General features: G+C 38.0%; 1 protein-coding gene across 2 annotated transcripts in view; it reads left to right on the top strand.

Moving 5' to 3' along the window:
- Nucleotides 1–12,457, top strand: part of KPNA3 (karyopherin subunit alpha 3) — a 47,098-nt gene that overhangs the window by 14,022 nt on the left and 20,619 nt on the right. For both annotated transcript variants that reach the window (XM_021528402.3, XM_085577849.1), the window contains exon 2: nucleotides 6,532–6,576. In XM_021528402.3, coding sequence (XP_021384077.1) covers nucleotides 6,532–6,576 — 45 coding nt within the window. The remainder of the gene's footprint in view (nucleotides 1–6,531; nucleotides 6,577–12,457) is intronic.

Raw genomic sequence — 12,457 nt, 5'->3', positions numbered from 1 at the left:
CCAAAAGTTATATACTTAAGGAATTTCAAAGTGTTTATGATCAATTAAGATTGATTTTTAGATATGAAGTAGATTACTATTCTGACTACTTTGTCTAAGGTGTGGTTATTATCCTTTTGGATTAGCTTGATTTCTTTTCCTGCAGCCTTGTATAATTGTAGTAGGGTTTGGAGTTTTGTTCCTCCCCCCACCCCCCTCCCCAGTACAACACTTTACTACAGAGGATTTTGAAAAATGTTATCTTGTCCTCATGTACAAGTACAGCTGATTGGTTTTGGGGTTCCTTAATTTTTTTTTTTTTTTTTTTTTTTTACTACAGAATGGGTCGCCTTTTCATGTAGTTTAATGTATTATGCAGTTAAATGTTTTTTATATTAAACAAAGGTTCGAAAAGCTCGTTAGACTTATCACCATAGAATCTCAATGTTATTCAACACTTGAAAGTAATACTTTTTTTCCAGAAAGGTCTGCATGGCTCCATGGTAAGGCACCAAGTGGCACTGTGACAGGAGTAGTATTGGCTCTTTAACACATAATGCGCACATACATCCTGTGCACCCTGATGTGCAGTTTCATGAATGTTACTTGGGTGGCATGTGTGGTTTGGTGAAAGGTTTCCAAATATTTGGTCACTAAGAAGTAATTCTTTGAATTGCTGGTGGTACAGCTTATGCTGGTAATTCAGAATTTCAGAGGTCATTGATTTTTGATATCAAGAGTTTGATGCAGTTTTGTGTTCTGTCATAAAAGAAGTATCAACTGAAAAATAAGGAAGACATTTCCCCTTGCCTCAGGTGGCTGAACCTGAACTTTTGAGATTCTTGTCATCTTGTTGAGAGATCCGAAACACTGATCTGATGAGGACAGCTGTATTCTGTGTTCCTTCTGCCCATTGAGTGTGTCAAAAGCAGTTTCACAGGGACGATGGCATTTTCCTTTTTTTTTTCCCCTAAGGTCTAGTGTCTCTTAAATCTCTTGTCTTTTTTCAGCTTAGCTTTTTTGTTCCTTGTATCACAGTGAAGCAAAGTGCCCTTCCAGCCCTTAACACAGCAACCCTAATGTGTCCAGTGATTTTCTTCTTTGGCATATGAAATTAATTTCAGATTTGAGGGAACTAGGAATTATTTTTCCTTCAAGTGGAAGGTGATGAGGAGTGATTTTTCATAGGTAACTATTTGTGTCTGACTTTGGAAGAATATTCAGAAATTTAGGATAGAAATGAAACACTAATTTATCCAACAACATCTAGCAGATCTTTTGGGGGTTTTTATGCTTTATTTTATAAAATAACAAAATGCTGAGGAACTTGAAATTATAAATACTGCTCAATGTCTACTTTTGACTTGTAACAAGATTTAAAATACTTGGTGCATTACTGTGGTCATGTCAGCCTGTCAAACATAGTGGTAAATAATTGTTCCTTACATATGGTGAACTGGGGAAAAGAAATCTTGTGTTACAGAAGCCTTATGAACTTAAGTCTGCCTTGAGTCATGTATAACGATTGAGGTGTAATGTTGTAGCACAGCTTGATAAGTGTTGTGTTCTTATTTTTTAATGCTGACTGGCAGTTACTAATTTTTACTGTTTGCACTTAGTGCACAGTGCATTAATACCTTGTGTTTAGGAGTGTCCTCATGGTTCAGATGCTGCAGCTGTTGTTATTTTGTGATTTGTAGGATTTTGCCTGTGCTGTGTTTTCCCTGAGATTTGGAGACTCTTTGTTTATCCAGTGAAACAGTCCAGCCTTGGCTTGGGGGTTAGTGTTGAGGTGTTCTGTTTCAGTGTTCCATGAAGTTACTTGTTTGAGCACATTATGTTGAGATGTGATCATAGTCAGAAGCTGTGGATGTCAAACCCTGTATTAGATCCACTGGTAACCTCTTGCTAGGCTTTATCTGGTATCTATAGACTTCAGCAGATGTCCTCCCAGCCTGGAACCTGAGAATGAACTCTAGGTTAAGTTGCAGAATAATTTTGTCTCTTCTGTTTGTCTTATCTGACCTGTATTAGCTGGGGAAAATGTTTAGCTTTTCTATTGGAGTGTAAATCCATTGTAAATACCTATCAGTTTCCTACATGCTGGGTCCTGCAGGTGTTGTAAAAATGTGTTATTCTGCTTACAGTGGTAATGGTTCCTTGAAAGGAAGCTAGCAGTGGTACTTAAGACTGCTTCTTTTATATGCTAGTGCATTATATGTGTGTCTGTTCTGAGTCTGTAGGAAGGTGCTGATGACCTGCTGTATTTCTAAAATGGTTAATCTGAAACACAAGCTTTAAATACTTCAAAGAAGTGGCAAATCAGGACAAAAAATCGTCTGAATAATTTAGGTCTGTTTTTTGGAGAGTAAAATCTGGGCTTTGTCAATCTTCCTGTCATATCCTGTCCCACTCTCCCCACCTCACCCCACCACATAAGATTGGAAATTATGCCTTTTGGTCTGCAAGTTTTAAAATAAAGCTTCTAAAAGTCCAGCAAGAGTATGCAGAATATGGTGCTATATATATATATATACCTGCATTTTTTGTAATTGGATGAAGTTGAAATATGTTTTAGGTCTTTCAAGGTAAGGATGACTATATTGCGGACATTCAGAGTCTTACCATAGAGCAATCTGTCATTAGTGTATCAGCTCCAATGGTAAAGAGGAGAAAATCAAGCTGGGCAACAGTCTGGTGAAATCCTCAGTAAGAAGCATGAATAAAATTAGGTGATCAAGCCAATGTAAAGTGCATTCATGTGTTTTTCATGTACTGTAATCGCCACAATTGACAAGTATGAATTAAGCACATTGATATGCAGCAGTCATCTTATGTGTCAGGGACATGAAGTGTTGGGTTAGAAATAGTGTCAGCAGGCTTCAAACAAGGAGCACTGCTCATGATCCAGCCATGGCAACCAAGTTTAACTGCCAGAATGCACTGCAGGCTCTTTGGCAATTTCAGTCCCATGTGCTTGCAGCAGGCTCTAGCCTCAACATTGTATCTGATTCTTGGTGATCCTGATAACCCTGAAAAACTGATTTTTTTTTTTGAAGATGTTGTGCCAGCAGGAGGCTCTGTAAGACTGGGAGCCCTTAGTTTAGTGGGGGGCACTAAACTGTTCGGTAACAGTCATTGGTTCCATAGAGTTAAAACTGATATCCCAGTTATCAACCTGTACTGTCTTTTAAAGGAGGATGGTATAAAGAAAATGTACCAGAGCTGCTTTAAAAGAGAAAACACTCCTAGTAAGTTTAAAATGAAATACAAAAGAACAGCTAAAAGGATAAAAAACAGGTAATATGGAGATTGTCTAAAGAGTATTAGAGCTCATAAAATCTGTGGTACAGATAGCAAAAATGTCTGCAGAGTTATGAATATTTCTAAAGAGTGGTAGCTCTCTAAATGAGGAAAAGATGGGAGATTTTTGTACATTAAATGTGAAAACCGTAATGGAGTAGTGAAATATTTTGAAGACCAGCTTGATAAAAAACAAGAAAAAAAGTAAAAAAATGTTGAGACAGATTTGTAATAGGGTAGGATCAGACAGACTGAAGTAATGGAAGTATGAAACAAACATAAAACCCTAATGGAAAATCTGAGCAAATTATTTGCCCTTAGAAAAAAGCTTGGAGTCTTCCCAGTAGCAACTTTATGAATGGCTGACTCTGAGTAACTATCTTTAGTCAAAGTATCCTTAGAGAAGGTTTTAGAGTAAGTTGATGAAATGAGTAATAATGTCTTGCCTGGGACTTCTCGGTATTTGGGTTTTTTTCTAAACCAGGAATATCAAGCTCCTGAACTGTTGAACACAGCATATAGTGTTTCTTAAATCTGCCCTGCTTCCAGAAGAGTGGTAGGTGGTAAGTGTTATCATTGTCCTCTAAAGAACTATAGATTTAGTCTGATTTTTCTGTTCAATATAAGTGTTCTAGAGTATTCTTGCATAGATAAATGAGTAAATTGTCATTGGGGAGCAGATCTAAAAGTAAATTGTGCTTTGCATCAGTTAAATCACTAAGACTTCAAATTTAGTGCATACAATATTGGATTTTGAAGAGGAAAGTTCTAGTGGACACTCAAGTTGACTGATTATGATTGGGTATCAAAATTTAAGATAAGTAGGAATAAAAGACAAGATTTAGGGTAAAGTGGGATGGTGTTGCTAGTGAAAAGTTCAGTAAAGAGTTTTGAACACAGAATGATCAAGAAAAGGAGACTTTACAACATTGTTTAGTTACACTCTTTTACTGAAATGCAGAATTACAGAATTATAGAATGATGTGAGTGGAAAGGAGCCTTGGAGATCCAGTTCCAATCCTCCCGCCATGGGCAAGGATATCTTCCACAAGACCAGGTTGTTTAAAGCCTCATGTAACTTGGTCTCAAACAATTCCAGGGTTGGAACATGCACAACTTTTTTGGGAAGCCTGTGCCAGTGCCTTATCAACTCACAGTAAAGAATTCCTCCTAATACCTAGTCAAAACCTGCCCTCTTTCAGCTGAAAGCCATTCCCCCTTGTCCTATCACTCCATACTCTGGTAAAAAGTCCCTCTCCAGCTCTCTTGTATCCCACTTTAGTACTGGAAGGCAGTTGTCATGTTGAAGGAAGAAGTGTTGAAAAACTTCAGGCTGTATGGTGTCTTTAAATTTGATACAGTTATTAAGATTATTCAAATATAAAATTCTAATAGAACAAGAAATTTGAGTGACTGGTCTTGCTAGTTGCATATGATGACTTCTTGGGTTCTTCATTTGTTCAAATGAACCTATCCGATGCCCTCCCATTCCCCAGCTATCCAGTTCCTATCATACAGAGCTGTTGGAGCAGGCTCAGATGGTCACAAGTATCAAATGATTTACCAAAATGATGAGAGGGGGATATAACATAGAGTGCTGGTGGATACTGTAGTACTGGTGTCCTCTTACAGTAATGAGGACTTTGTTTAAAGTAGTAGGGTTCAACCCTGTAGATGTGAAAGGATAATGTTGTCCGTGTTTACTTGAGTGAGCTGGTTAATCAAGCAGTGGGCAGGAAGACAAGCCTTCCTAACTCTCAAGTGAACCCAAGGTAATGAATTTCATGGAGAATTTAATGAATTTCATCATGGAGATGAGACAGCTTCAGGGAGATCTCATTGCAGCCTTCGAGTACCTTAAGGCAGCTTACAAAAAGGAGGGAGAGAGGGTGTTCATATGGGCAGATAGTGAGAGGACAAGGGACAGTGTTTTTAAACTGAAAAAGAGTAGGTTTAGATTAGATTTCAGGAAGCAATTCTTTACTGCGGGAGTGGTGAGACACAGGCACAGGTTGTCCAGAGAAGTTGCTGATGCCCCATCCCTGGCAGTGTTCAAGGCCAGGCTGGATGGGGCTCTGAGCAACCTGGTCTAGTGAGTGGCAGCCCTGCCCCCATGGCACTGCTGTGCAAACTGGCTGAGAACAGTGAAGCTATTGTAGTTGTCCTGTATATATTCATGGTGTGGAATCTGTTCATTTTTTCTACCTGTGTTTCATCTTTAGCATGTTTATTGTTTTCTCAGATGTCTGATGGGGAGTGCTGGTGTTTACTGTATAGTGCTGGTCTTCACTGGTAACTTTTTTGCTCAGGGAGTTATTTACCCTAACTCAAAAGGAATGCAGTAGTGGCAGTGAAGGTCAATAGCAAGGATAGGACATAGAAAGTATTTTAAAAGGCTAATTTTAGTTAGTGTGGGTGATCTTACTGGACTGCCAGCAGTCATTCAGTCCTCTTCTCCTTTGAATTGCATTATGAGATGGTATATGTCTTTTCCACTGATAGTTGAATGAACTGAGGGAGATTGCCTTCAGTAGGCTAAAATTCTTTCTCGGTCTTCTGGTCTCTCTTATCTGAGAGGTGCAGCAGTATTGTCAGGAATGTGTTCTGAGTGTCCAGTAAGTATTTTTAAGGAGCTGAGATGCTTATGGGCCGGTTTTCCTTTGTAGTGTTTAGGCTGTAGATCCTAAGGAGACTCAGTACCACTGTAGTACTTTGTTTGCTTTTTCTTCAAGTCTAATTGGTCTTGTTGCATTGAGCTCAGTCATCTTCTGTCAGTCATGATTGATTTTGACCAGGGAACTGTTAAAGGTTATGTGTTTAGGTTATGAATGTGATTATATGGGAATGTGAGCTTGTCTAACCTTGATTTACTGCTGTCTATGGTCTACACATATGACTCTGGAGAGTCATCTCAGTGAAAACACCTGGAGAATCATTCTAGTGAAACTCCATGGGGAAGTTGATATTTTGTACCTTTGGGATACTTCTTGTGATTTATGACAAAGCTCTCTGTAAGGTGTATGATAAATAAAAAAAGAGAACAAACCAACCAAACAAAAAAATACCCAACCAAAGCAACATTGCAAAAACCATGTGCATCCTCCTAGAAAAGATTTGAGTTATAAATTATGCACAGTTTTCCATGTCTTTTGATGAATAGATTGAATGCACTTTTTTTTACTAGAAACAGCTAATTCCAAACCAGAATACTATTTTCTTGACAAACTTTTTTTTTTTTTTTTTTAACAGACTATGAGAAGACACAGAAATGAAGTTACAATTGAATTGCGGAAGGTGAGTCTGCTTTTGTTTATCAACTGTGTTACTTTGCTAAAAGTGCTCTGGTGTCTTAACTAAATATTTTTCCATAAGCTTTGCTTTATAGCCTCAAATGTACATAGAAATGGTGTAAATTTGTTAAATAATAACGGTGGATTCTAATTTATTTCTCTTCTTTCTCCAATTTGTGAGGCTCAGTACAACAAAACAGTACTGCTTTACTCCAGTGTATCACTTGGAAATAATCCTTATTTGGTTTCTGTACCAGTTATTACAGTGGAGCTCTCAGCTGTTCAAATGCTTAAAATCTTTGAATGGGAAAAGGGAGAGTTTTAGCATTTAGAAAGTGACGTTGTTCATTTATCTTGTTTTCTGAAAATTATTACTTCCGTGCTGTAAAGGGAGTTAGTTTGGGTGTCAGATTTTAGCTGTATTGGGTAAATGTCAGTATGGCTGGGAAGATCATGAGTACAAGAGCTGATCTAGTTTACTGCTCTGCCTAATTAGAGCATTTGTTACACCCTCATCTTTCATAACTCTTCCAACTGCCTTTCTCGGCACCTCAAGGAGAAAGGGCAAACATCTGTTTGCTTTTGGTAACCTTCAGTGTATTTGAGGACTTCATACTGACTTCTTTACCTTTATCCTGTTGAGACAGCTTCAGTTCTTCACCCTTTCCTTGAACATTCTCTTTCCTAGATTTGACTTGTTGCTGCTTCTCAGATCCAAATTGCGTGTGTTTTTCTGGAAGTGTGGAAATCTGAAAGGATGCAGGCTGCAGCTGAGTTTTAAATGGAATAGCGAAAATCAGTTCCTGATACAGTATTCCTCTTTATACTAAGTGTGTTGTTGACAGGCACACAGTCTGTGTATGCTTTGTACACTTCTTAGATTACCACAAAGCAAATGTAGTTCTTTCTTTTGTTTGCATCGTTGAATAAATGCAGATTTTTTTTTTTTTTTTCTTTTACAATTGACTTCTATCTTCTGAATTATATCTGCTTTTTCCAGGCTTTCCCATTCTGTTACCCAGTATGTTTCCAGGCTTCTCCAGCTTGGTATAACCTGTATTTTCTATTTTCATTAATGACCTGATAAGTGTTTGGTTTGAATATTCTCAGTATAACTCAAGCTCCTATTGGTCTCCCATTTGATGCTTCTCTCCAGTTTGTCAGTTGAATCCTTGACAGTTTAAGTGGTGCTTGCTTAGAAGTGCACACCCCCCAAATTCTGTCTTCTTTTTTTTTTCATTATTTGCAAACTGAGGAGACAAAATCCTTGCTAAAATCAAAGTGAAGGGTTTGTAAATAGGAACTATGTTGCTAGATATTAGCTTGACTTATTTTTGAGAAATTTTGTTTGCATTTATCACCTGATTGTGTAGGAGCAACCAAAAAATCTTGTGCTAGTGTTTTCCTGGGATCCTTCTGTTCCTCTTGGAAAAAGGGACTTTGTTTTTTCAGGTCTTACAAAAAATCTTCTCTATCTCATTACAATATAAACTATAAATATTTCTATGATTCATCCTGAGACTATAATAATTAGTCAAAGAAATCTAATTTGACCGAGATGACTGGAAAATGATCAGCAGTGGAAGTTGATGCTGACGTGTTAGAGGTCCTCTTTGTTCAGAACTGGTGTAAAACTTGCTGTGTAAATAATAATAAATGAATGAATAAATAAACTTGCTGTGTAAATAGTAATAAATTAATGACTCTTCCCAGTCCAGTGGAATCTGTGCTGGGAAGTCATTCATAGCACTCAGGCAGCGTGTGCCTGCAAGCAAAGCAAACCAGTAAAAGATGCCTTAACTAATGGAGCATATCCTTATACATCTCGTTAAATTGAGATGGAATGTGAGCATTCCAGTGTAATCTTTGGAGAGAACTTTGCAGTGCAAAGTGAGAATTTTAATTTTAAATTCTTATAATAGGTTTTTGTAACAGGTCACAATTTCAGGACCAGTTTATTACAGAAGCGTGGTGGGGAGCAAGTCAGGCACTTAAGGCAAGATATTATCCTGTGTGGAAGGAGTCCAGCATGTGCCAGTAATATGTGAGTGAAAATGAGGAAGCCTATGAGCTGCCAGTGACTTCTCACTGAAAGCTGCACAAACAAAGATCAGTTACACATTTAGAGGAGAAGCCTGAGCACTGGATGTAGGTCAGACTGTAAATCAGGAGTGAGCAGCAGCTGCAAAACTCTTAAATGCAGGAATTGGTGTTCTTGAGTGTTGGTTAAACATCTTCACTGCAGAGACCAGAAGAAATCTGCTTTAATAATAAATTCAGCATGTGTCAACTCAGCTGGTGCTGGTGGGCAGCTGGTTTGCAGTGGGAAGTCTGTGGCAGATGAGATTCTGTATCATTGCTTCTGGTACAGAATTGAGACTGAAATGTTAAGGGATGTGTTTTATCACATTCCAGGAGTGGAACGGATAAGTTGTAATGTTATTGCTTCAGTCTTTACAATTAACACTGCTGGTCTAGCATGAGTATGCCAAATTCAAGAAATTTTTGGCATGACCTTAGTAATCCACTGGTGCCTCTTCAGAGGAAAGGGATGTCTTCTCTTCATCCCAGCTACCCAGATGTTGCATGTACACCTGGCTTTGAAGAAAAGAGACAAATTTAGTGTATTCTTGATCTGTACGGTTGAAGCACTACATAGTTGTGGGTTTGTATTTTGAATCAATGTGGATATAAATATTAAATGAATGGATCTGATGAAATTGCTCACATCTCTGTTTAGTAAGATGGAATAAATAAAAAATCATGGCTTTGAACAGTAGTAAACAATTTCTGCATGCATAAGTGTGAGGTGTTTATTCTCTTGAAATTACAGACATCAAGGTGCCATTTGCAACACATTCTGTATTTCAAGAATATATTATCTCTGTTCACTGTCTTTACACCACAGCTCTTATTCAGGAAGAAACTATTTTTTCCCTGATTTTTATTTCTCAATCACTTATTATTTGTTTAGGAATTTAATTAACAAAGCTATCTGATATGAAAAGGTAACAGTAGTCTGGCAGATTCCAGGTTGAGGCATGGGTTGGCATCATGAGCCAGTCAGATGACACTCCTCATGGTCAGGTTCTCTTTTACTGATTCCACATTGGCTTTGTGTTCTGTGCATTTTGAGAATGGATCACTACATTTCTGGAAAGATATTCTTGGTCTCTGATTATATTACTTGTATAAGAACAGGTCTGAGAGCTTAAACAATAGCCATCTCCCTTTCCTGACAGGTAACAGTGTCAGTTTTGACACTGTCAGTGTCCGGTGATGGAGACTGCATCAAGATTTAGAATATAAAGCTCTTCAGTGCAGTGTCTTGGTGAAGTCTGATTTATAGTGTTTATCACTTGGTTTCAGCATCCCAGAAACATGCTCTGTTAGCAAGTAACAGGGACCCTGGAATTAATTGGCTTAGTCTGTTAGTCTCAATCTAAAGGGGCATGGTGGATGAGCAATGGTTGGGATTCAGTTTAAGGTTCTATATCTAAATGAATCCTGTAACTCCATTGCTCTGAGACATCCTTTGATTCTGGGTGCTTGGCTTTCTCTGAAGATTAAGTTCGATTTGGGCCATTTGTGTACCTAAAGAAAGGTAGTCCTTAGCTAGGTCAATGATATGGTCATTGAGGTTAGATGTCACCCTTCAAAGGAAGCATTAGCACTCCTAACTTCAGCAGAAATGCAGGATACTATCCCGCTAACTGGAATCCTAAGAACTTCCATGATCTCTCACAAGGTTTATTTTTGGCTTTCTTGGCAACTCAGCTGCCCCTGAGAGCTCACAGACATAAGCACATGAAAGCTCTAATTGCCAATTAAGTTTGGTGTGAGGCAAAGCAATTATTTGCTAAATAAATGGTGGATTAAAGAGTCATGGGCATATGTCTTTTTTTCCCTCTCTCCCTGGCATACTGTCCTTTTTCTCTGATCTTTCTTAAATATAATTGCTTATGTCCATTATAGCTCCTAAATAAAGTAGAGTACTCCTTGGAGAAAGGAATCTGTCTTTCATGGTTGCTAAGAGTGCTTTGGTGGAAAAAATATTTTTCTGATTCACAGTGAATCTGAAAATCCAAAAGAAAAAGAAAATTCTTAGTGTCAAGATAGTAAAACTCGTATCAGTTAAGTCTTTTCCAGTTCAGTGTGTATATATAGCTTTTCATTCACTGTAAAGAACATAATTTAATACATAAATCTACCAGTTTGATGAATGACTACAATGACAGGGACACTGAAGCACTATTAGTATGTTCTTCAGGCATAGTTCAGGCAGTGTAGATGGTCTGCCCTTTAGAAGGAGACCTGCTGAATTTTGTTTGTGACAAGGTTTTACCCTTCATCAGACATTCCACTCTGGTGCTTCTGCCTTTGAAAGGGCTCTCTCGCTAGTCTTTAAAGAGGACAGCTGTATCCAGTGTGTTCATTTGTCTTTGTTTTCATTCATCACAGGAACCTGCAGATGAGGCCAGTGCTTTGATTTAGGCAAAACCTTTTTGAGTTTGCTACAATATGTCAAAATACAATAATTATAAAGCCATGGCAGGCTGCAAATTGTCTTTTACCTTCTGTAGGAGGGTGATTGGCCTGTCAAATTACTGGAGAGAGCAGTTTAGCTATCCAGGGATTGGACACTTTTGCAGATGGACAATGATACTTCAAATAGCCTTAGAGACACTGTTTAGGACTGAAAGGTTTCATGAGCACTTTGACTTTATAAGAAGTGCTAATTAGAATAGAAACTTTTAGTACTTTTCAGTAAGTAATATCCTCTCTGCCTCAGGCTGCTGTTTTGGTTCTGTCAGTTGTTTTTCTACTCAGCCACCTGCAGTGAGTAGCTACAGGAACGTTGTTGCTCCTTCTTTCTTTCCTTGGCTGAGTTAATTTTTTCTGGAGCCCATCACACGATATCACTGATGACCTGAAGACATTGTCTACACTCACAGAAATTGCAGCACCATTCAGTCATGTCCTGTGAAGTTTCTTTCTCTGTGTTAAGGGGGTGTAATATCTTGGCCTTAGAATATGGACTGTTACTCGTACTTGTTTCAGTTAACAGTAGAAGGCATTCTTGGAGGATTGGATAGTTGTGTGTGCAGGTATAGAAGGGTTACTGGTACAGGAGAGGCTCTGGTCAGGTCAATGTCTGGTGTGGGAAAATCAAGTAAACACATAACAGGTCTTTATGATGAATCCATCAGTTAATGCATCCTGCCTGGTGCAGTTTGTCGGCATAACAATACTTTCTTAGTGTTTAACTGCCTGCTCCTTTCTATCTTCCTTCTCTCCAGCTCTGCTTTCCAACAAACTGCCTGTGGTGCTTCTTTGTATTGATGGCTCCATGTATGCAGACATTCCTGCATGACTCTGGAGCCAGTCTGTGTGGTCTTGTGCACTATTTGAGGATCTAGTTTCTGTACTTAAAACTTGACTAAAATTAAACTATGCTAAATCTGTGGATTGTTTTCTGCATTAAATGGTTATTCTCATGCTTTTTTGTAGTTATAGCTTTGTTATATCTCAAAAAAAGTTGATTGAGAGGATTTCAAACTTAAGTTATTTCTAAGATGCCTGAAAAGTAAGCAAGTCCCAGAAATTTTGCACCTGGAATTGCTGGTTTATATAATATAAAATAAAATACTGGGGACCCTTCAACACATCATTTAGGGGCTTTTTTAGATATTACAAACCAGGTGTGGTATAGTAAAATTTCTTTTAAGGAGTACTGTGGTTATCAGATAATTGGAGACTGAAGAGCCTGCCTTTCCTTGGTAGTATACTAGATTTCTTATAGATGTTAGAGCAAGCTCTTACTCTTTTCCAACATATTGCATCATTAAATAATTAAATCCTAATTAACTTATAAAAAAACCAAA

The sequence above is a fragment of the Lonchura striata genome, chromosome 1, assembly GCF_050655825.1.
Source record: "Lonchura striata isolate lonStrDom1 chromosome 1, ASM5065582v1, whole genome shotgun sequence".
Taxonomy (NCBI): domain Eukaryota; kingdom Metazoa; phylum Chordata; class Aves; order Passeriformes; family Estrildidae; genus Lonchura; species Lonchura striata.
Note: the sequence above shows the minus strand (reverse complement) of the source record. Positions and strands in the feature narration are given on the sequence as shown.